This window comes from Triticum dicoccoides, chromosome 7B (genome assembly GCF_002162155.2).
Source record: "Triticum dicoccoides isolate Atlit2015 ecotype Zavitan chromosome 7B, WEW_v2.0, whole genome shotgun sequence".
Classification (NCBI taxonomy): Eukaryota; Viridiplantae; Streptophyta; class Magnoliopsida; order Poales; family Poaceae; genus Triticum; species Triticum dicoccoides.
Window position 1 is genome coordinate 263,869,039 of NC_041393.1, and position 22,295 is coordinate 263,891,333.

General features: G+C 49.1%; 3 protein-coding genes across 3 annotated transcripts; 2 read left to right on the plus strand and 1 right to left on the minus strand.

The window, feature by feature from the left end:
• The first annotated feature begins 6,666 nt into the window (after window positions 1–6,666).
• LOC119336660 lies at window positions 6,667–8,876 on the plus strand. Its single transcript, XM_037608724.1, has one exon. The coding sequence runs from the start codon at window positions 7,966–7,968 to the stop codon at window positions 8,695–8,697; it is 732 nt and encodes a 243-aa protein (XP_037464621.1). The 5' UTR covers window positions 6,667–7,965; the 3' UTR covers window positions 8,698–8,876.
• A 1,825-nt stretch (window positions 8,877–10,701) lies between these two features.
• Window positions 10,702–11,993, plus strand: LOC119336659. Its single transcript, XM_037608723.1, has one exon. The coding sequence runs from the start codon at window positions 10,702–10,704 to the stop codon at window positions 11,431–11,433; it is 732 nt and encodes a 243-aa protein (XP_037464620.1). The 3' UTR covers window positions 11,434–11,993.
• A 362-nt stretch (window positions 11,994–12,355) lies between these two features.
• Window positions 12,356–15,945, minus strand: LOC119336658 (protein HIGH CHLOROPHYLL FLUORESCENCE PHENOTYPE 244, chloroplastic-like). The gene is made up of 7 exons (XM_037608722.1): window positions 15,441–15,945; window positions 15,238–15,336; window positions 14,925–15,119; window positions 14,567–14,659; window positions 14,365–14,460; window positions 13,612–13,752; window positions 12,356–12,897 (listed from the first exon to the last, which is right to left on the minus strand). Exons 1-7 carry the CDS (start codon window positions 15,939–15,941, stop codon window positions 12,721–12,723), a joined length of 1,302 nt encoding a protein of 433 aa, XP_037464619.1. The 5' UTR covers window positions 15,942–15,945; the 3' UTR covers window positions 12,356–12,720.
• Between the last annotated feature and the right edge of the window lie 6,350 nt (window positions 15,946–22,295).

Here is a 22,295-nt window from a genome sequence, read left to right on the forward strand (position 1 = left end):
TAACTCATCCCGCAAAAAATTTACGTGATGAGTTTAGATGACCTGTTCCGTCGGAGGCCTCGCTGTACCGCAAATTTTTTTACAGGCAGCTCGTAAACGAAATTTGCAGGACGGGGCTTTGGGGGATCTGCTACCGATGCTCTAAACCAGGAGCGCGTCGCTCAGTCCGCTTACACGTCCAAGCTAAGCTACTCGAAAGAGACAGCATGGCATACTGCAATGCCATATAACACGTGAGTAAATAGCATAAAACTACTACTTTACGGGGTTAGGATTCCAAAAAATTATCAATTTTATTTTTTCACTGATAACTATCAAATTGGGGTCGGTTGTTTAAAAAAAAACAAATTCTCTTTGTTAAAGAATTAAATATGTTTATGATAAGTCGGGCCCGTCGCTAAACGCAATATTTGGTTGACCGTTTGTTTGACTGTTAACTGACTTGTGGGAGCCACATGTCAGCGCCTCATCCATAGATTTTTTACGGATTAGCCCCTACAAATATTTTAAAAAAACAATCGGGTCCCTGAAATCAATTTCAAAAAGCAATCGGGTCCTTGGACTATTGCCGCCGTGCCTCCAAAGGGCTCTGCCCGTGGTCGCCGTTGCGCCTCCATGGGGCTCCGCCTGTGGTCGCCGCTGCACGCCGCCATGGGTGGTCGCCACCGTGCGCTACCGCCATGGGGTTACGCCCGCGGTCACCGCGCGCCATGGGGTTCCGCCCGCGGCCACCGCGCCGCCACCCGCGCCGCAGACAGCACCAGCAGTCCCCGCCCGCTCCCGCAACCCCTGACCTCCGCCACCAGCGCGACAGAGCCAACAGCCTGCACCCACCTCGAGTTGGCGCAAGGAGGAGAGAAGAGGGAGAAGCCGTACAAGGGGGAGCACACCACGGCTCTGGGCACGCTCGCCGGCCGGAGGAGACGACAGGGCTGCTGGCGGCGAGCTCCTCACGGCGGGGCTACTGGCCGGCGAGCTCATCCGGCGGGGCTACTGGCCGGTGAGCTCATTCGACGGGGCTGCTGGCCAGCGCAACTCCTGTCGTTCTGGAGCACGGGACGGGAGGGACCTGATTGCTTTTGTAAAAAATTACAAGGACCTAATCACTGTTTTTTAAAACAGACAGTGACATGCAGGTCCCAAATGTCAGCTAACGGTCAAACAGACGGTTGGTTTAGGTGCGGGCCCGACCTGTCATAAATCGGTTTAATTTTTTAACAACTAGTGTTTTGGGTTTTTTAAAACAACAGACCCCGGTTTGATAGTTATTAGCGAAAAAATAAAAATGGCAGTTTTTTGAAACCTTAACGCATAAACTAGTAGTTTTATGCTATTTACTCTATACACGTCGTTGGATGCGCGTTGTCAGCTCAACAAGAACAACGAACTAACGCCGGTGGATGCGACATTATACTGCAGTGTCATCGACAACCTTAGGTACCTCGTCCACACACACCCGGACATCACATTCGTCGTAGGATTACTGAGGCGGTTCATGGAGGTGTTGGCCAATGATCATCTCGCTAGTGTCAAGTACCTGCTTCGCTACATTGCGACACACTGATACGAGATTGCCTCAAGAAGGGCATGACGGCCGTGGAGTCCATCAAAGCGGAGGAGCCGAAGGCGGACATCCTGACCAAGTCCTCGGGCCGTGTTCGGTTCCAAGAGCAGCACGGCAAGGTGGCAATCGTCGACACGAAGCTTCTTCCACAAGGTTCGGTGGAGACTGTTGTCTGACGGAGTCTGACAGAGCACGGGAGAAAAAGCTTGTCATGTCAGCGTTTAGAGCATATACGATGGTTTATAAAATAGTCTTATCTTAAATTTTGCATGTAATTCATAGATGATAAAAAAATTATCTACAATAAATCATCTTTTAGTCTTATTTTCAATAATTAGTCATTCCTAAAAATGTAGTGAAACATATTATGCTAAGAGATCATCTCTTCACTTCCTAACTAGTAGCCGGTTTCATGTCATCTTCTCTTATCTTCACTTAAATAAGAGAAGACAAACATTTTTTTATGAGTTATTTCTCCTCCACATTATCATTTATCCTACGTGTGGCACTCCTAATATAGCACCATTGTACATGCCCTTAGCGGCCCAAAACCGCGGCGGCCGAAAGCGGCGGCAGCGGGGTGCTCTTCTTCCTCTCGTGCAGGTGGCGAGGCGCGGGGCGGCTCACCCGGGCCTGGGTGATGCGCTAGGTGTCGGGCAGAGCAGCACGATGGCGCGCCGGGGCTGGTCGACGGTGGTCCGTTGGGCGGCTCGGTGGTGGAGGGCGTGCCTGGGTCGCCGGGATTGGCGAGGTCGAGGCCGGATCTGGGCCCGGGCATCGCAAGCTGCTGGTCTCTGCCCCTGCCATGGCCACGACGGGTGGTGGTGCGCCGCAGCAGCGGCTGGCCGGTGAGCGGGCCGACCGGAATCCGGAGGCTACGGCGGCTGGACGACGGCAGGCAGCGCAGTTGGGCTTCTCAGTGGGCTTCCTTCGCGATTGGCAGCGGTCCTTCGGGTCTCTTCTTACAGGTGGGCGGGTATACGTTGGTGGCCTCGCGTGGAGTTGCGTTCGCCGTCGAGGTGGGGCAACACAGGAGGTGTCCGGTGGGGAGGCAGGCTGGAGGGATGGGAGGCACCGACGAGCTTGGACCACCCGTCGCTGGCACAGGGGTGTGCCGGCTCGGATGCGTTCGCTCCCCTTCCTCCCCCGTTCCCTGGTCGTGTGTGGGATGACACGACTCCGACGTTGTTCAAGGCGGGATGTATGCTGCGGTCTCTTCGGCTGGGTGTGCCCTTTGGCCCAAAGCCAGTCACTTTGGTCGGTCTTGGGGGTGTCTGGATGCAGGGCGGCGGCCCTGGCGGCGGGAGGCACTGCGTTCGTGGGCGGAATTGTGCCTCGGGTGCGGGCGAGCGGCCATGGCCACGCGGGATGGGTGGTCGCTGGTGGTTGGCGGAGCTAGGATGCGTTGGAGGGGTGGGTGTGCCGAGGTACATCACTTGTCCAATCTTGAATTGGCCGACGACGACGGCGTCGGTGGACACCGTATCCTTCATGAAGGCTCCGTCGCGGTGCCCTTACTCCTTCGAGTTGCTCCGAGTGAAAACTCGATCTCTGGGATCGGATGGTGGCGGCTATCAGTGGTCGTTCCCTTCTAGGAGGCACCATCTTGGAGTCCTTGTTCCGTCATTTTTTGTCTCACCTCTTCTCAGAGGATTGGAGGTCTCCGTTGGCTCCAAGCGGATCATCCCCGCCATGTGTAGTGGCTTGGTAGTCATTGGGGTGGTGTGGCGGTGCTCGGCACCCTTGTATCTTGCCTTGGATGTGTGTCGTGTGTGGTGGTGGCGTGAGTTTGTATCATGATGCTTGTGGATCGATGCTTTATATATAAAGCGGGGCGAAAGCCTTTTTCGGTAAAAGGCGGTCTGTGCACTCCCCTGCGACATTGTAGGATGCCTAGCAGCACCTTGGATCATGGGATGGCACGGTTGGTGGTGGAGCAAGAGCTACGACATGATTTCCCTTTTGAACAGAAGTAAAAGGGTGAAGAAGGAGCAGAAAAGCTGCGACGTTTATGCAACGAAAAAAATTCAGCATCTTGCTCTCCCTCTCTCCCGTTCGGTTTTTTTTTTGAGAAATCACCGGGGGGGAGAGGATCCCCACCTGTATATATTGCTCAAGTGGCCAAGACGGGCCTGGCAGTTAAAAGATTACAAGGACACGGCTAGCCGTGCGGCAAGGTAGCTAAGCCAGGACGTGGTAGCTACCTTATCAACTGGGTCCCGAAAGCGATGAGAGAATAGTTCTAAGCCTGTTACAATATTTCGAATGGTGATATCAGGAGTGTGATCCAGCGAGCGGAAGGCAGCAGCATTCCTAGAGTCCCAAATACTCCAAAGGGTGATGACCAGCCAAAGATCCTGGAATCTTGGCGTGGGCGAGAGCCCTAGCTTGGCCCAGGTTCCTGCCGCGCGCGGGCAGGATATGAACAGGTGGGATGTGTCTTCAGAGGAGGCAGCACATCGTGGTCAGGCTGCTGAATCAGACATGTGCTTATGCGCTAGATTAGCCTTGGTGTTGAGCCGGCCACGAAACAACAGCCAGGCAAAGAGCTTGATTTTATGAGGAGCCCGAGACCTCCATATTAGGTCAGCGTGATCATCCTCCACTTCTTCATGCAACATGATCTTATAGGCCGCCTTAGGCGAGAACTGCTGACCATGTAAGAGAAACCGCTCATCGGGGCCATCCGTCGGTTGGAAATCCTGCAACAGTAAACAGAGAGCGTCTAGCTCGCGCGAGGCGGCCGAGGTGAGCATGTTCGTTAGGTTTGCTTGTAGCCCATAACGCATGATGTGCACCACAGGGATGTACTCATTGGTGGAGTGGGAGTAGAGGCTCGGGAAGGTGGCAGCTATGGGGGTTTGGAGGAGCCAAGTATCAAGCCAGAAGAAGGTCTTCTGGCCATTATTTGTAAGTACAAATGTCATTTGTAGCAGTGGCTGTACTTGTCTTTGGATGATTTTGGTGAGGAAGGAGGGGTTTGGGCAGGCTGCAATATGTGGCAGGCTACAGAGGTGTTGTTTATCTACCCAGGAGATCCATGGCAGAGGGTTAGAGGCATCATGGGTTAGGTATTTGTAGGCAAACTTCATAAGTAGACAATTATTCTGAGCCGCTAGATTCTTAATACCTAGACCACCAAAAAAATTCGGTTTACAAACATTTTCCCAAGCAATCAAACATTTTGATCCGGTGCACGTATCCACGGCAGCCCAGAAGAAGGCCCGTCTAATCGCATCTAGAATGTTTAAGGTCTTCATTGGCAACTTGAAGACGGACAGGAAATATGTCGCAAGAGAATCCAGAACGGAGGAGATGAGTACTAGCCTCGCAGCGCGGTTGAGCAGCTTGGCACACCAGCCTGGGAGCAATGATCTGTAGGAAGTAACAAGTGGTTGGCAAGCGGATGGAGGGAGCTTGTAGGGGGGGAGAGGCAGCCCAAGATACGTTTGGGGGAAGCTGGAGATGGCGCAGCCAAAGACATGAGAGATCGCTAAGGCACACGGCGTGTCCACATGCAAGGGGACGAAGGTGGTTTTAGAGAAGTTGATGCACAGCCCCGTAGCAAGGCCAAAGTCATCTAAGATATGCTTAAGTTTGCGGGCAGCGATGATGGATGCATGGGCGATGATCAGCGTGTCATCAGCGTACTGAAGGATAGTGGGTGGCAAGTCTTCGTAGACAGGGTGGTGCAGATCATTGGTGTGGTCAGAGGCAGCCGACAGGATCAGTTGTTGCAAGATATCTGTAACAATGATGAATAGGTAAGGGGAAATGGGGTCGCCCTGACGGAGACCATTCCTGCATTGAATCCAGTTGCCAGGAACCCCGTTAGGAAGCACTGCAGTCCTGCCCGTGGAGAGCAGATCGTCAATCCAGGAACAGAAGCGCTCAGGGAAGCCACGGTGCCTAAGGATTTTCAGAAGTGAAGGCCAGGAAATAGACTCAAAGGCTTTCCTGAAGTCAAGCTTAAGAACCATGGTGGTTGCCTTGCGTTTGTGACAGCAGTTTAGAGTCGGCAGCGTAAATGAAGTTTTCGGCAATGCAACGTCCAGTGATGAAGCATGTTTGATCACCATGTACAAGTAGTGGAATGAGGGGTTTGAGTCGATTAGTAAGAAGTTTGGCCACTCCTTTAATTGGGCAATTTTGAAGTGAGATGGGCCGAAAAGCATTTGCAGTGTTGGCACCGTCCTTTTTTGGAAGGAGGATGATGAGGGCTCTGTTGAAGCGTTCAGTTTGCGCCGTGAGATTGTAAAATTCATGGAAAAACGGGATGATATCCTGTTTGATTGAGTTCCAGAAAGAGTGGTAAAAAGAGGGGCCAAACCCATCCGGGCCTGGGCTAGCGTTCGGATTCATATGGAGGAAGGCAAGTTTAATCTCGTCGGTAGTGAAGGGGGCGTCGAGGTGGCGTAGTTGGGGAACGGGGGCGGCGTAGAGGTCAGAAAGGTTAAAGTTCCAGTTGGTAGTAGCCGGGGTGCCTAATAGATTTTGGTAAAAAAAAATGTTGCCTTTTGGTCATGAGAGGAGAATTCCTGGTCCAGTACACGAAGAGAGGGGATCTGTTTTTTTTTGGGAACCGTTGAGAGGCAGAGACATGGAAAAACCTGGTGTTCTAGTCACCCCAGATGGCACGCTTAATCTTAGCGCGTTACCTGATGGATATCATACGATCACGGATCACGCGGTGGAGGGCTCGTTTTACCACATGTCGAAGGGTTGATTCTGGGGCAGAGAGAGGGCGCGATTCTTCCTTGGAGTCCAAGAGCGTGAGGACGGTTTTGCATCGTTTTTCTCTGATCGGAGGGGATCTAATGGTTTTGGCCCATTGTTTTAGGCGGGAGCGGCAGGTTTGAATTGTGTGGGCCAGATAAGCAGACGGAGTTTGGGTTGTTGGGCTGGGGCGAGCAGAGGCCTAGGTAACAATGCGCCGGCAAGAAGGATGCAAGGCCCAGCAGCGTTCAAACTGAAAAAGGCGGGAACGCGGCAGTGAGGTGGAGATTGTGATAACCAAGGGCACATGATCCGAGGTTAGACGCGGCAAGGAGCTTAGAGAGGAGTTGTTGTTCCAGGCAACGTTGAAGAAAGCACGATCGAGGCGTTCAAGGATCGGGCTAGATTGATTATTTGTCCACGTGAATTTGCAATCAAGAAGAGGGAGGAGTTCTAGGAGCGCCAGTTCATCGATTCAGTGCATTGCATGTCACGCCAGGGTTCAGGGTGACACCTGATTCAGTGCATTGCATGTCATGCCAGGTGAAACCAGTGCCGTTGCAATTTGATCGACAAAAAATATAGACAAACAACCAGGTCACACTTTGGCGGTGTGCGTTGGAGATGTGCAACTGAATGCACAGACTAGACGCCCATGCGGGTTCGCTGTTGCCGAAAGCTGGAGCAAGACAGTGCCAGTGTGGATGCGTTTCCGAGAGTGCGCGCTAAAGATGCTACACCGCGACTAGTTAACTGTTTACTTGCCACCAGCCGATCCGTGATAAGAAGTCAACTCTTCCTCCTCCAGCAAGCGGCTCATGAGCCAAGAAAGCATGCATATGCTCGTGCACATGATGTTGCCTGCGGTAATGGAGACATGGCATGATGGCATTGGCAGCACTATGGTAGAGGGTAGGCGGCATCTTCTCCGTTGAGCTAGCGTTTCGCCGACACAACACATGGAAGAAGCCGCGGGGAGAGAGATTCTTGCTGTCTGCTCTGCTGGTCCTGCTCCAGCTCTGCAGTGGCATCTTCTTCTTCTTCTTCCTCCTCCTCTTCCTCGAAGGAGCAGAAAGAAAATTGGACGGTGCTAGATGCTGTCAGCGCGGCAGCACAGCGATGCTGCACTACACGCACGCGTTGGAGCCTCCAGGTGTGAGGTCAACTGCTCACCGGTCACAGCAGTGCACACACCCGTGCGATCAGTTTGCCGCCAATAATCCAGATTGAGATCTACGTACTTGTAAGCGCAGAAGGCAGGCGAAACATGCCAGCGACGCCGCACGAGGAGTGATGAGAAACCAGATAAACAGGTTCCGCGTTGGAGCCTCGAGAGGTGAAGTCAACTGCTCTTGGACTAGCAAAGGTACAGCTCACCGGCCTCATAATCCAGGCCCAAACGCCCGTGCAGATGAGTTTGCCCCCGATGATGGAGGCACGATTGAACCTCACTTGGAGAAATGCTACCTGCTGCAGATGGTCCGGGACAGAGAAGAAGCACAGCACTCCATCGTCGATGAGATTCTGCTTGTCCATAATGTCAGCGAAACCGTGGCATCTTCTTCTTTCGGTATATATATAGGGAAAAGACATAGCCAGATTTCAACACCATTGCGACACAACTTCTTTCTCTCCTCTTCCTCCATCCCTAAAGAAGAAAACGAACTTTAGCTTCCACTACAGCCATGCCATCCCACCTCAGATCTTCAAGTGTGCCTTCAAGCCCCTGCGCGGGCGAAACCAACGTTGAAGCACAACTTCAGAGCCTAAACACCGCCGTCTCCTCACCCTCTTCGACCATCGAGACAATGCTTGACGGGTTGAGGAGGCTCGGAGATATTTACGACTGCATCGACGAGCTCGCAAGCTTACCCAGGAGCCAAGCTCTCATCTGCAAGCCGCAGCATAGGATTGCTGTGGAGCAAGAGCTCGAGCGCTCCCTGGTGTTGCTCGACCTCTGCGACGCGGTGCAAGTGAGCTTCTCCGAGCTCAAGGCGAGCGTACAGGACATGCAGCTGATTATCAAGAGAGGAGATGATGCGGCTCTTCAGGCCAAGATCCAGTCTTGGTTCCGCCTGACCAAGAAAGCGCAAAAGCAGTTCAAGAAGACCAGCAGAAACTCTTCTCCGGCTGATGTCGAGAGCTGCAGAATGGTCTGTCTGTTGGCTAAAGCTAGGGACGTCGCTGTCACAACGATTGAATCCTCGGTGGAACTCCTGTCGAAGCAAATTGCAGCGCCGAATTCCAGCAAGTGGTCTCTTGTACCCAAGGCGTCCCAGAAGAGAAGTGTGACGTGCAAGGAGGAGCAATTGCAGGTGCTGGAGTTGGACATTGTTGATCTTGAGAGCGGAGTCGAGTCTTTGTTCAGGAGATTGATCCAGAGCAGAGTTTCTCTTCTGAATACTCTGAGCTTGTAGAGTTGATCGTATACTAACTCTGATCCCCTGTGATCGGTGTCCGCCTTTTGGAGGGCTTGCTGATCATCATCACAATTTTGTTATGTGTATACATGGGAGGAATTTGTACATAAACATACTCCATGGAGAAACAAAAACACGCCTTTTTGTCCATTTCCTCGTGTCGACAAGATTGTGTATTCATGGTTTGGTACAATGACCTAAGTTTGGGGCGGATCATTCGAACGATTCTTCTTTGAGAGAACCAATATGATTTACTTACAAGATGATTATCATTATTGTTTACTATAGACGTAATAGGATTGATTGGTCAAGCTGATCTTTCAAATGATTAACTTTGAGATGGCCATCTTATTCAGATGCCATTTCTCATGTCACCAGAAACAAGCAAAAGATCCTGAGTGTCGGGGTTATAAATATGGGGTAGGCCCAAGTATACGAATGGCCCTCCAGAAGGCTATAGCCCATCAAAGATACGGCCCAGAAGGATATGGGCCAGAGGACATCACCTTTGGCCCATAGGATTCGGAGCCCTAGATATCAAGGACCAAAAGGATGATTTGTAATCTAGCCAAGTCCCCATAGTTGGATTCTACACCCCCAGATGGACAAGACCCAGCAATCAGTCATGAAGATGATGGGAGCAGTCGGCTAGACCTACAGTCGGCGACTACCTAGGATACCCTATCAACCATGATGTCTTAATGATAGCAGTTACCCAACGATGGAATAATCTAGTTAAATACGGCAGTTACTAGCAGTAATAACCAGGAAACAATCGACTACACCTGAAGCGATGAATAGCATTAATACCAGCCCATTATGTACCCCCTCCTGGCACACTCTATATAAGCCGGGAGGGGAGTACCGGGCTGAGGGTTGAGCATTCACATCTTGCGCCTTACGCCAAGAGCTAAGAGCACCACAGAAGTAGGGTATTACCTCCACCGAAAGAGGGCCCGAACCTGTATAAACCCTTGCGCATACACTCATCTACACCGCTCGACAGGTACAATTGCCTCTACATTCATAACCCCGTAGTACTGTCAGGATTATATCCACGACACTGAGCAACAGATCTTGCTATCATAGCCAAAACATGCCAGCTCAATGTCAAGAGATTGAGTGTGTAAGCTGCATGAGTTGAGCATAAAAAATACCAACTGAATTAACAATTGTACAAAAACTAGATAACACCTTGTCACCAATAAGACTTGGCTACCAATCCACTATAATATTCTCTAAGCATGCAACTATGTAAAGATCCGCTGGTAGAGTGAACTAACCTGCTGGCTTTTGTAGGCAATTGTTGGAACATGAGAATTCATTGGGAGGATAATTAGTGCACTCGGAAAAATTGAGCTACGCATGCGTGATCAAATTTGTAGGTTGTTGCTTTCAGTACATGGAATTAGCAAACTCCATTAAAATAGTTTAGAGCATGCAACAGAACGAGCTGTCATGCTGATTCTTGCTGCCAAAATCGGAACATAGCATTGTGATTCAGTGGTAGAAAATCAGACAGCACATGGATCATCTCAAGATTGCAATAGATGTGAAATGCTTGTAAGCGCGGCAGGCAGGCGAAACATGCCAGCGATGCCGCACAAGAGGTGATCAGAAACCAGATAAATACACAGCATTGGAGCCTGGAGAGGTGAAGTCAACTGTTCTTCGACTACCAAAGGCACAGCTCACCAATGTGGACCAACACACCTGTGCATATGAGTTTGCCCCCAATAATCAAGAAGTTTGGTTGGGAGACATAGGAAAGCCAGCATCCTGTAATGGAGATGGGTGGTATTTGTCACGGCAGCATGACACAGCGTTATCATTGAGATTCTTGCTGTCTAGAGGGTCATGCCATGGCTTCTGCTTCTTTCTGTACATACTTGTATATATAGGGACAAGCCCATAGGCAGAACTCAACACCATCGTAGAGCAGCTTCTCTTATCTTCTATCTCCAGAGAGCAAACGAAAAGACTTCAGCTTCCAACACAATCATGGCACCCCACCTCAGGTCCACGAGTGTGCCTTCCAGCCCTCGCTCCGGCGAAACCGATGTCGACCAACAGCTGCATAGCCTAAACACAGCCACCGTCTCTCCCTTATCAACAATTGGGACAGTGTGTGTTGGGCTAAGGAGGCTTGGAGACATCTATGACTGCATCGATGAGCTCACATGCTTGCCTAGCAGCCAAATTCTCCTCTGCAAAACGCAGCAAAGGATTGCTGTGGAGCAAGAGCTCGAGCGCTCCCTTATCTTGCTTGACCTCTGCAATGTCGTGCAAGTCAGCTTTTCCGAGCTCAAGGCAAGCGTCCAAGACATGCAGTTGGTTATCAAGAGAGGAGATGATGCAGCTCTTCAGGTCAAGATCCAGTCTTGGTTTCACCAGATCAAGAAAGTGCAAAAAATGCTAAAGAAGAACAGCAAGAAGTCTTCTTCGGCTGATCTGGAGAGCTGCAGAGTGGTCAGGTTGTTGACTGAAGCTAGAGAAGCCGCTGTCACAATGATTGGATCCTCATTGGAACTCCTGTCGAAGCAAATTGCAACATCGAGTTCTAACAAGTGGGCCCTTGTATCAAAGGCATTCCAGAAGAAAAGAGTTACATGCGAGGAGGAGCAACTGCAGGTGCTTGAGTTGGACATCGTTGATCTTGAGAGTGGAGTTGAGACTTTGTTCAGGAGATTGATTCAGAGCAGAGTCTCTCTTCTAAATATTCTCAGTTTGTAGACTAGATGTACCAACTCTGATCCCCTGTGATTGGCGTCCGCCTTTTAGAGGATTTGCTGATCACTAGAACAATTTTGCAACATGTGTACATGAAACACACTGTACATAAATATACTCAATTGAGGAACAGACACGGTTATTTATCAAATTCATATTTTATATTACAATTGCTTAAGTTTTGGATGGTTCACTCAAAAGATTCTTTCCTGGGAAGAAAAGACCAAGTTACTTAGAATATGCTTGTCATTATTGACTATTATGGTCTATAGAAGTGTTTTTCAGAATACAATTCAAGTGCAACTTAGTTGTTTGGTTTTCAAATAGTCATGTTGCATGTTTAAGAATGTTGTTGATACACTGATACACTCCTTGTGCGGTGGTTCTAAACCTATATAAAAATATGCCAGCTCCAGGACACAAAGTATAAACTTGTACTGCCTCTGTAAACTAATATAAGATCGTTTAGATCACTAAACTAGTGATCTAAATGATCTTATATTAGTTTACAGAGGGAGTAATTAGCACACAGCTGGTTCTAACAGAAACATTATCTGTGTCAGTAATTACCAGGCTACACCACATGTATCACAAAGGAAAATGTCCAATTTAAAGCCCCAGAGCCAATAAGTTACACTTTCAACTGGAGTCTCGCTGCAATAATTGGAATATAACAAGTGAGGTATTTGATTCTTTCTGCAACAACTGGAACATGAATAAGTGAGGAACACACTTGAGGCTCCTAAATGCAGAAAAAATAGTGTCCGCCTCTGATACCTTCTTTCAATATCTTTCTGGGTCTGTTGTGACACATATCTGGGACAGAGACTTGACACAAACTCTACGAGATCAAACAGCAAGATTGGTGTTTACCATTCGAAACTTGCTTCCTGTTCATAGACATGCCTTCTCCAAAGGGCCGACATGATCAAACATGTTTCTTTCATTCTCATGTAGTTGTTTCTGGTTATTTGTCACCGAACAGATTACAAACATATTTACATTCCAATATATTCTGAACTACAGTTTTTTATTAGTTAACAGTCATGATATAACTCATAGTTTGAGAACAATACGAGTTCACTATGAATTCAGGACTTTTAGACTGCTTTGCACAATTTTTAGATCGACCAAAGTGTCGGGATTCTATACACATCGCTCTAATAAGATTGTGCCTTCTCATACACAACAAAATGAAAAATATACAAGAAAAATTGTAGTCACTCATCTGTGTCTTGGCGCACATATTTGCATCAGAAATATGTCATAGTTTTGTTGAAATCCCTCTTTTTAAAAGTATATGTCACTTTGCTTGGACTGTGCCTTGAGACCCTTCAATTTCTTTAATATGTTGGAGAAATAATCTTGTAAATACTTCTCTAAGGTGAGGATATCCTTTGCCTCCACCCCAAGAAGCTGGTATGTCTCATTCATTGGAGCTGAGAAAACGGTGTCGCTGGAGAGCACCTGGATTATAAAAATGTAAATTTATTGTTAGCCTTCACAGGCTTTGATATATATCTACATCTATATCTATATCTATACCACTATATAGTGTACGAATAACTTTGAATATTGGCTGTTGGATGAAGCCAATCCAGCGGTAGAGAGTTGGCAAATCCGAGCATTGTTGGCCATTGGATATCCTCTTCACTACACTATATTCTGACACGGGTACTATCTAGATGATTCCATGGCTAAGGTTAAGCACAATGCACTATATACACAAAACTAAAATCACAGACGTCTCTCTTTTGTTCTAGAATCTTCCCGACTTTCTGCTGACTCTTTTCTTCAAGATGAATTGTCATTCCTTTTCCCAAAGCACATGCACTTAACATTTATTTAAGATTCTTCCATATTTTAGTTGTCTCAAGTTTTTTTTTTTTGGCTCTAAAAGAATTACCATTCATTTTTACTTTACTTTATCTTTTCTTCAAGACTCTCATAGTACTTTCATAAATTAAATTTTGAGTGGGATGGACTACAAGAACTAAATCTACATCTTATACTTGATGCATGCGTGACTAAATTTACATGTTTACCTGTTATAATGTGATATGTCAATATTTGATCGTACTTTGGTTATCTATAAGCCCCGACGTGCAATACACGTGTACCTTACTAGTATATTACCGTTACTGAATTACATGTGCAGTGCACAAAAAGGCCTAGACAAACCTCTGAAAATGCCAGCCTATCAGCCACATCGTTTGTCCACTGGAAGAACCGTGTTAATTGACGAGTAAATCTCAAGACTGCAACAGGGACAGTAGTTACATTGGCATCTTGCCCAGCCAGTCTCTCACATAATGTAATAACCTGGAGAAGGCAAAATAAATAGAATTAAAATAATAATGTACCAAATCCCATAAGCCATCATTTGGTACATTCTCAAAAGCAAAACAAAATGCATGAATTACTAGATTTGTACATTCCCTATGAAATAGTGTGTTATACTAACTACTCCCTCCGTCGCAGAAATGGATATAAATGGATGCATCTAAAACTAAAATACGTCTAGATACATCCATTCCCCCGACAAGTATTTCTGGACGGAGGGAGTACTTATTAGTGACAAGTCATAAATAAATTTGGTTCAGCAGACCCTACTGAACATTATATATACTTCATTCACTATGACTGGCCACAGTGGGAGTAACTTCAAGAGTAACATCGGGTCCAACTCAGCAAATTTGCCTATGTGACAATGAGTTAATGAGAGAGATAAATTGAGTAACTTAGCTAGTTATCGTAACATCACATATCCCAAGACAATATGAGTCTATAACCTAATAATGAAGCTTTGCATGACACTACACATATGTTCCTACCCACTATGAAGGTAGTAACATAGCCTAGGGTAGCGTGTATGTTACTAGTGTAAGTTACTCTCCACTATGTCTAGTCTAAAAAAGCAACAGAGTTAATTACCTCCTGAGTTGTCCAAGCACGTGGTCCAGCAAATGTTAGGAGTTTTTTGCTGGCCTTCTCGTTGCGCAAAGCAACAAATGTCAGGCGAGCGACGTCCTATAGTTGCACAGAGAAGGAGCGTCAACAGTAAGCTACTTTGGAGAGAGACTGGTACATAGATATACACAGTTTCATCTTCCAATGGAAAGGGAGAAAAGATAACCTGGGTATCCATGTATGCAATCCGAGTCGGAGCATCAGTTCCCCAAACTGACTTCTCTTCTAGTATAGGCACCGCATATTGCCCAATTAGGCCCTGAAACCAAAAAATAGATGGAAATTCATTTCTAGAAACAACCAGAAAACATGACTATGAGAAGATGTATGACATGAGCTTTCAACTATATGTCAGATCAGTGCTTTAACTTTTACTACTTGTTTATGTCTATCATGGATTATGAACAACGCACAGGTGGTTTAGCAAGGAACTGCTTTAGCGCCTTTTGCAATCTAACATCAGCATGAGTAGGAAAAGGAATTTCCTGGACGAAACAGAATCCCAGGAAAAGGATCGCATCTACCTGCATGAAACCGCACAATCTGATGATGGTGTAATCCAGACCTGTGTCCTGAATAAACCTCTCTGTACAATACTTGATCTCCATCAAGGGGACCTCAGGATGCTTGTCGCAGTTGTGAATGGAGTAGAAGACATACTTCTGAATCCCCATGGCCTTAGCACACTGGATTAGAGCAACCTTTCCTTCCCAGTCTACCTAAATGGAACAACCATCAGCGTCCGAAACGCGGAACTCGTTTAATGACTCAAAGAAACAGAAGACACGATACAATTCTCCACTGTATTTTGAGAGATTACATGCTGATGGCATTTACCGTTCGAATGGGCTCTTCCGGCCGCCCCGTGGCGCAGTCAATGACCGTATGAACGCCAACAAGCGTAGCGGGTATCGTCTCTGGCTTGCTGAGGTCGGCCTAATTGAATCAGTCACACACACAGACCATCATGAGACAGAGTCCGCAATTACCTAGAGCAGGAAGAAGTGAAGAGTAAGGTCGGTTGCGCAGTGCAAACCTACATTGACCACGGTGGCGCCCCAGTCCCGGAGGAAGTCGGCGGGCGCCGGGCGGGGCCTGACGAGGCACCTGACGTCGTAGCCCTCGTCCAGTGCCCTCCTGACCACCTGCCGTCCCAGGGTCCCCGTGGCGCCGACCACCAGCACGCTCGTCGGCCTGACGGGCGTCCCCTGCCCAATGCTGATGGGGGCCGCCGCCTGCGCGTTGCAGGTCACGACCAGCCTGCAGCGGGGCCCACTCGAGGAGACGGCACGGGCTGGGTGCGGTCGCGGTCGCGCGCGGGAGGTTGTGCAGGAGAGGGCGGCCCGGCGGCCCGGGGAGGTGACCCGCGAGGGCAGCGCGGCGGCGAGGCTGGTCGACGTCGCCATTTTGCGCGCGTAGGTTTTGGCGTGGCGTGGCGGAGGTGCCCGTGGTTCTGGGTTTGGGCTGGGAAGGGAATGGAGGAGTGGCGGAGAGAGGATGCGGACCAGCCGATGCCCGTCGCGCCACGTCGTCTCGGCCATCCCGTCATCCGTTTCTGCCCCGTCACCTTCCGCTTCTTACCCGCCACTTGTTGCCCAAATTTCGGAAAGAGAATAAATCTCATTTCATGGCACACGCTAAGAGCACCTGCAACCGCTATGGCAAATCCGGTCCCCCGAAAGCCTCTAGGAACGCCGCACCATGTTTGCGTCGGACGACGCCCACCGTGCGTACATGGCCTCAGCGCGTCAACTGGGGGATTGCGCGTGTGTCACCGTGTTCAAACGGACTACAGCACCTCCGATGAGGCAGTGACGGCTGCCCTAGCGCCGGATCCATGCGCCATTTCGGTGGACGCAATGGATTCCCGACGGAAGGAATCCGAGCGCTGTCATGCACGAGCCTCCTCCGGGAGCAGTGGAGCGCAAGCTGGACGGCCATCTCCTCTTCGGGGCCGTGTGGGATGAGCTCGGGGTTGAGGGATCTGGAGGTGAAGAACTCAGATCCACTGCCCGCCACGTCGAAGACGGTCAGACGTCGGGAACAGGCTTGGGCGGCAGAGGGGAGTGGAATGCAGTGGCTAGGGTTTGGTCCGGCTAGCAGATAGGAAGGAATATATGTGGGGTTGGGTGGGACAGCGTGGGTCGGGTCCGACATGGCAAGCGTGCTCGGGTGCGCCCAGGCGCCCCCATATCCGCCTCATATTTGGGCTGGATACGAGGGTGCCGGTTAGCCCAGGCGTTTGAGGCCCGTCCGAGGCGCACGTCTAGGTCATATTTTCGTGACCGTTCAGTGACAGAGTGGACCGCCCGAGCGTTTGAGAAGGATTTGGGATGCCTGGTTGTAGATGTTAACATTTCATTTTTCAACAACATCTTAAATTATCATGTAAGAGAGAATTAACAAAGTGGACACACAAATGGATAACCTTTTGTGTTATTTGGTTAGTCTTATTAATTACTTAGGGCATCTCGAAAACGGACCCTTGAATCGCGCAAAAGCTCGGATCGTGCTACTCATACATAGTTTGGCATCCAACATCGTCCCGCATAGGTCCGTGGACCAGTCCGCTTGTCCGTTTTGCAGCAAACCGAAAGCGGATTAGGAAGGCTTGTTGGGAAACGTAGTAGAAAATAAAAATTCGCCCTACAAGCACCCAAAAACAATATGAAGATGCATCGGGTTTGGATCAACGATCGTTACTGACTTCAGAATGCAACAGAAGTAGACGAGTTGGTGTAGATCATACTTGGAGTCCCTCGAACGTCCATGATGATCCCGTGAACCATCCTCAAACGGAAGAGCAAAAGCACGGCATCTCTACTTGGTTGCAAGCATACTGTCTTCATGATCCGGAGCGCTTCGCCGTCCAGAGCTAATCGTTGCTGGAGAATTAGAGGGAGGAGATTAGAACCACATGGGACTTCTAATTATGAGGATTAGAGGTGGCTAGGGCTAGCTCTAATTAGACAACTGGGACTAACTAGACCTAGAACTAGATCAACTAGAGGAGGCTCCAGAACTTGTATGTCCATAGGGTGGAAATCCTGTAGTATATACAGGTTGGAGGAGGAGGAGGAGGAGAGGGCAGTCACAAAGGGGGGAAAGTCCCCCTTGGGGCGCCAGTCTAGTGAGAGGGAGTTGGACTCCCTCCTTTTGTCCAATTAGGTTCCCCACAAAGAAAGGAGAGGCGCCTTCATACTTGGGCCCTTGTGGCCCAATTCCTTTTCCACCTCTTGGCCTTATTAGGCCCATTGATATTAAATTAATATATTTATTCTAAACATTTTCAGAGAATTATACATATATAATAAAACATCCCCAGAAAACATCTTCCACCTATATATATTAATCGGTATAACCCGGTACCACCCAATATTCACCGAAACGCTTCCGGTGACCCCGAAACGCTTTTGGAACCTCTCGGAACTATTTAGGATATTAATGAAACAATTCCATAAATATATTGTCATTACTCTCGTACCACTAAGACTCAGCAGATCATGATTACCTTAAGCTTGTGACCCCGTAGGTTAGGTAAATCATAGACATGAACGAAACCCCTTCATTCAATGACTGATAGCGGAACCGTGGACATACATATTGGTCCCTATGATTACACGAATGATATTCTAGTGAATCTTTGGTTATCATGTGATGTTACCTTTGCTTCGCGATACTTTACAAAACCCGATGTGCATCGGTATCCTCCTGATTCATCACCATGCTCACTATATCATTGCTCCTATTATCGGTTTTGCTCTTATTTCTCATTAACGTGCTCCGGCATACCTGTGACGTAGTCACCTGTGTCTGGCCAGACGATGATGGATGTCTGATACGTCTCCAACGTATCTATAATTTTTTATTGTTCCATGCCATTATATTATCATTCTTGGATGTTTTACAACCATTTTATAGCAACTTTATATCATTTTTTGGGACTAACCTATTGACATAGTGCCCAGTGTCAGTTGTTGTTTTTGCTTGTTTTCTACTTTGTAGAAAATCAATACAAAACAGAGTCCAAATGCAGCGAAACTTTTTGGTGATTTTTTCTGGACCAGAAGACACCTGTTGGGCCAAAAAAAAGTACCAGAGGGGGGCTCCGAGGGGAGCACAACCCACCTAGGCGCGCCTAGGGGCCCAGGCATGCCCTAGTGGGTTGTGCCCACCTCAGTCGCCTATCGCACCGCCTATTTGCTCTATAAATACCCAAATATTCCAGAAACCCTAGGGGAGTCGATGAAAAATAATTCCAGTCGCTGCAAGTTCCAGAAACCACGGATCCAATCTAGACACCATCATGGAGGGGTTCATCATCCTCATTGGCGCCTCTACGATGATGCGTGAGTAGTTCATTCTAGACCTACGTAGTTAGTAGCTAGATGGCTTCCTCTCTCTCTTTTGATTCTCAATACAATGGTCTCTTGGACATCTATTTGATGTAACTCTTTTTTGTGGTGTGTTTGTTGGGATCCGATGAACTTTCAGTTTATGATCAGATCTATGTTTTTATTCATGAAAATTATTTGAGTCTTTTGATCTCTTATATGCATGATTACTTATAGCCTCGTATTTCTTCTTCGAATCGTTGGTTTAGTTAGGCCGACTAGATCGATTTTTCTTGCCATGGGAAGAGGTGCTTTGTGATGGGTTCTGTGACGCCCCCGATTCAAATCGTACACTAATCATGCACGCAAACGTGTACGATCAAGATCAGGGACTCACGGGAAGATATCACAACACAACTCTAAAACATAAATAAGTCATACAAGCATCATAATACAAGCCAGGGGCCTCGAGGGCTCGAATACAAGTGCTCGATCATAGACGAGTCAGCGGAAGCAACAATATCTGAGTACAGACATAAGTTAAACAAGTTTGCCTTAAGAAGGCTAGCACAAACTGGGATACAGATCGAAAGAGGCGCAGGCCTCCTGCCTGGGATCCTCCAAACTACTCCTGGTCGTCATCAGCGGGCAGCACGTAGTAGTAGGCACCTCCAGTGTAGTAGGGGTCGTCGTCGACGGTGGCGTCTGACTCCTGGACTCCAGCATCTGGTTGCGTCGACCAGAAAGAAAGGAAAGGGGAAAAAAGGGGGGGAGAAAGCAACCGTGAGTACTCATCCAAAGTACTCGCAAGCAAGGAACTACACTACATATGCATGGGTATATGTGTAAGGAGGCCATATCGGTGGACTGAACTGCAGAATGCCAGAATAAGAGGGGGATAGCTAGTCCTATCGAAGACTACGCTTCTGGCAGCCTCCGTCTTGCAGCATGTAGAAGAGAGTAGATTGAAGTCCTCCAAGTAGCATCTTCAAGTAGCAACTCCAAGTAGCAACTCCAGTAGCATCTCCAGTAGCATCGCAGTAGCATAATCCTACCCGGCGATCCTCTCCTCGTCGCCCTGTAGAAAAGCGATCACCGGGTTGTCTGTGGAACTTGGAAGGGTGTGTTTTATTAAGTATCCGGTTCTAGTTGTCATAAGGTCAAGGTACAACTCCAAGTCGTCCTGTTACCGAAGATCACGGCTATTCGAATAGATTAACTTCCCTGCAGGGGTGCACCAACTTACCCAACACGCTCGATCCCATTTGGCCGGACACACTTTCCTGGGTCATGCCCGGCCTCGGAAGATCAACACGTCGCAGCCCCACCTAGGCAAAACAGAGAGGCCAGCACGCCGGTCTAAACCTAAGCGCGCAGGGGTCTGGGCCCATCGCCCTGAGCACACCTGCACGTTGCGTGGGCGGCCAAAAGCAGACCTAGCCTAGTGGCATTCCAGTCCAATTCGGCGCGCGCCGCTCCGTCGCTGACGTCTGAAGTGCTTCGGCTGATACCACGACGTCGGGATACCCATAACTACTCCCGCGTAGATGGTTAGTGCGTATAGGCTCGTAGCCAACTCAGATCAAATACCAAGATCTCGTTAAGCGTGTTAAGTATCCGCGAACGCCGAACAGGGCCAGGCCCACCTCTCTCCTAGGCGGTCTCAACCTGCCCTGCCGCTCCGCCTCAAAGATCCACACAGAGGGCCGTCGGGACAAAGGTCCTTTCAGCCCCCAATCCGTGAATCACTCGCGGGTACTCTTCGAGCTGACCCGACTTTAGTCACCATCTGTATAGTATGTATGTATGTATAGTATATACCCGTGATCACCTCCCGAGTGATCACGGCCCAATAGTATAGCAAGGCAGACCGACAAGAATGTAGGGCCAATAATGATAAACTAGCATCCTATACTAAGTATTTAGGATTGCGGGTAAGGTATCAATGACTGTAGCAACAATGACAGGCTATCCAACAGAATAGGAGTAACCGAACAGTAACATGCTACACTACTCTAATGCAAGCAGTATAGAAAAGAATAGGCGATATCTGGTGATCAGGGGGGGGGCTTGCCTGGTTGCTCTGGCAAGAAGGAGGGGTCGTCAACTCCGTAGTCGAACTGGGCAGCAGCAGCGTCGGTCTCGTAGTCTACCGGAGAGAAGAGGGGGAAGAAACAATGAATACAATGCAAACAAATGCATATCGATGCATGACATGACAAGTAACGATGCTAGGTGTGCCCAATCGCGGTAGTAGGTGATACCGACGAAGGGGGGGAAACATCCGGGAAAGTATTCCCGGTGTTTCGCGTTTTCGGGCAAAGGAGCCGGAGGGGGAAAATTGCGAGTTCGATAGGTTAGGGGTGTGTGGCGGACGAACGGGCTGCGTATCCGGAATCGTCTCGTCGTTATGAGCAACTTTCATGTAGAAAGTATTTTCATCCGAGTTACGAATTAAAAGATATGATTTTCTAAAGATTTAAATCATTTTTAGGATTTATTTAACTAATTAATTCTAACATTATCCAGAATAGTGTTTGCTGACGTCATCATGACGTCAGCATGACGTCATCAGTCAACAGAGGTGTTGACCGTTCAACTGACGTGTGGGTCCTGCTCGTCATTGACTGTTTAATCTAATTAGGGTTTAACTAATCTAATTACTATTTAATTAAACTAACTAGTTAATTACATTAATTATCTAGGATTAATTAACTTAATTATTTTAGTTAATTAATTAATTAAATTTATTATTGTTATTATTATTTTTATTATTATTTTCTAAAAAACGTTCTGAGCGAGCCCCCTTTGTCATAGGGCCCTGGGGCGTTAGTGGGTTCGGGCGCTAGCGGGTGCTAGCGATCATCGGTCGCAGGGCACAGCCCGAGCGGGCGCATGCCTAGGGGGCGCGGGGCGGCGGACCCGACAGGTTGCCAAGGCAAGGGGGGCCAGTGGCCACGACGAGGCCGGTTGCCTGAGGCGGCAGCGGCGTGGCCACGTCGGGATGGCGCCGGGGCTGGGAGCGAAGGGAAGGCGCATGACGGCGCGGGCAAACGGCGAGAGGCAGCGGGGATATGCGTGAGGGGGCGCGGCCGTGCGCGGCCGTGCGTGGCCATGGCGAGGGCGCGCTCGTGCTAGCGCGCGGGGACGAACGGGAGGCGGCGCTGGACATAGAGGGAAGAGAGGGGAGGCGGTCCTCATGTTCGAGTAGAGACCAGGGGGGCGGCGAGGCTCGAGGGCGGCCATTGTGGAGGAGGACGAAGACGAGGCGTCGTCGCGACGTCGGGGAGGCGGGCGCAGTCCGGCGGGGAGGAGGACGAGGACGGCGTTCCGGCAACGACGGAGGAGCTCCGGCGAATGGCGCTCGGTGACGACGGATCGTGGCAGCATCGAGGTCGATGGAGCGCGTCGGGGAGGAGGCAGTGCGGTTCCGCGCGGCGTCAAGACGGCGGGGATGGTCGACAGGGTCGGTTCGCCGTGGGGAGGTTCGTTCCCCCGATCCCGATCTGGATCGGGGAAGGGGAGAGAGATGTGGGGATCGTGGGGAGGGGGAGTGGGGCG

Bases quoted from the DNA above. Each gene is read 5' to 3' on its own strand.
- LOC119336660 (XM_037608724.1), top strand. From the start codon at position 7,966: ATGCCATCCCACCTCAGATCTTCAAGTGTGCCTTCAAGCCCCTGCGCG.
- LOC119336659 (XM_037608723.1), top strand. From the start codon at position 10,702: ATGGCACCCCACCTCAGGTCCACGAGTGTGCCTTCCAGCCCTCGCTCC.
- LOC119336658 (XM_037608722.1), bottom strand. From the start codon at position 15,941: ATGGCCGAGACGACGTGGCGCGACGGGCATCGGCTGGTCCGCATCCTC. The intron at 14,660-14,924 runs GTAGATGCGATC...TTTTGGTTTCAG, and splicing joins GATTGTGCGGTTTCATGCAG to GGCCTAATTGGGCAATATGC. The intron at 12,898-13,611 runs GTTTGTCTAGGC...TTTATAATCCAG, and splicing joins ATAGGCTGGCATTTTCAGAG to GTGCTCTCCAGCGACACCGT.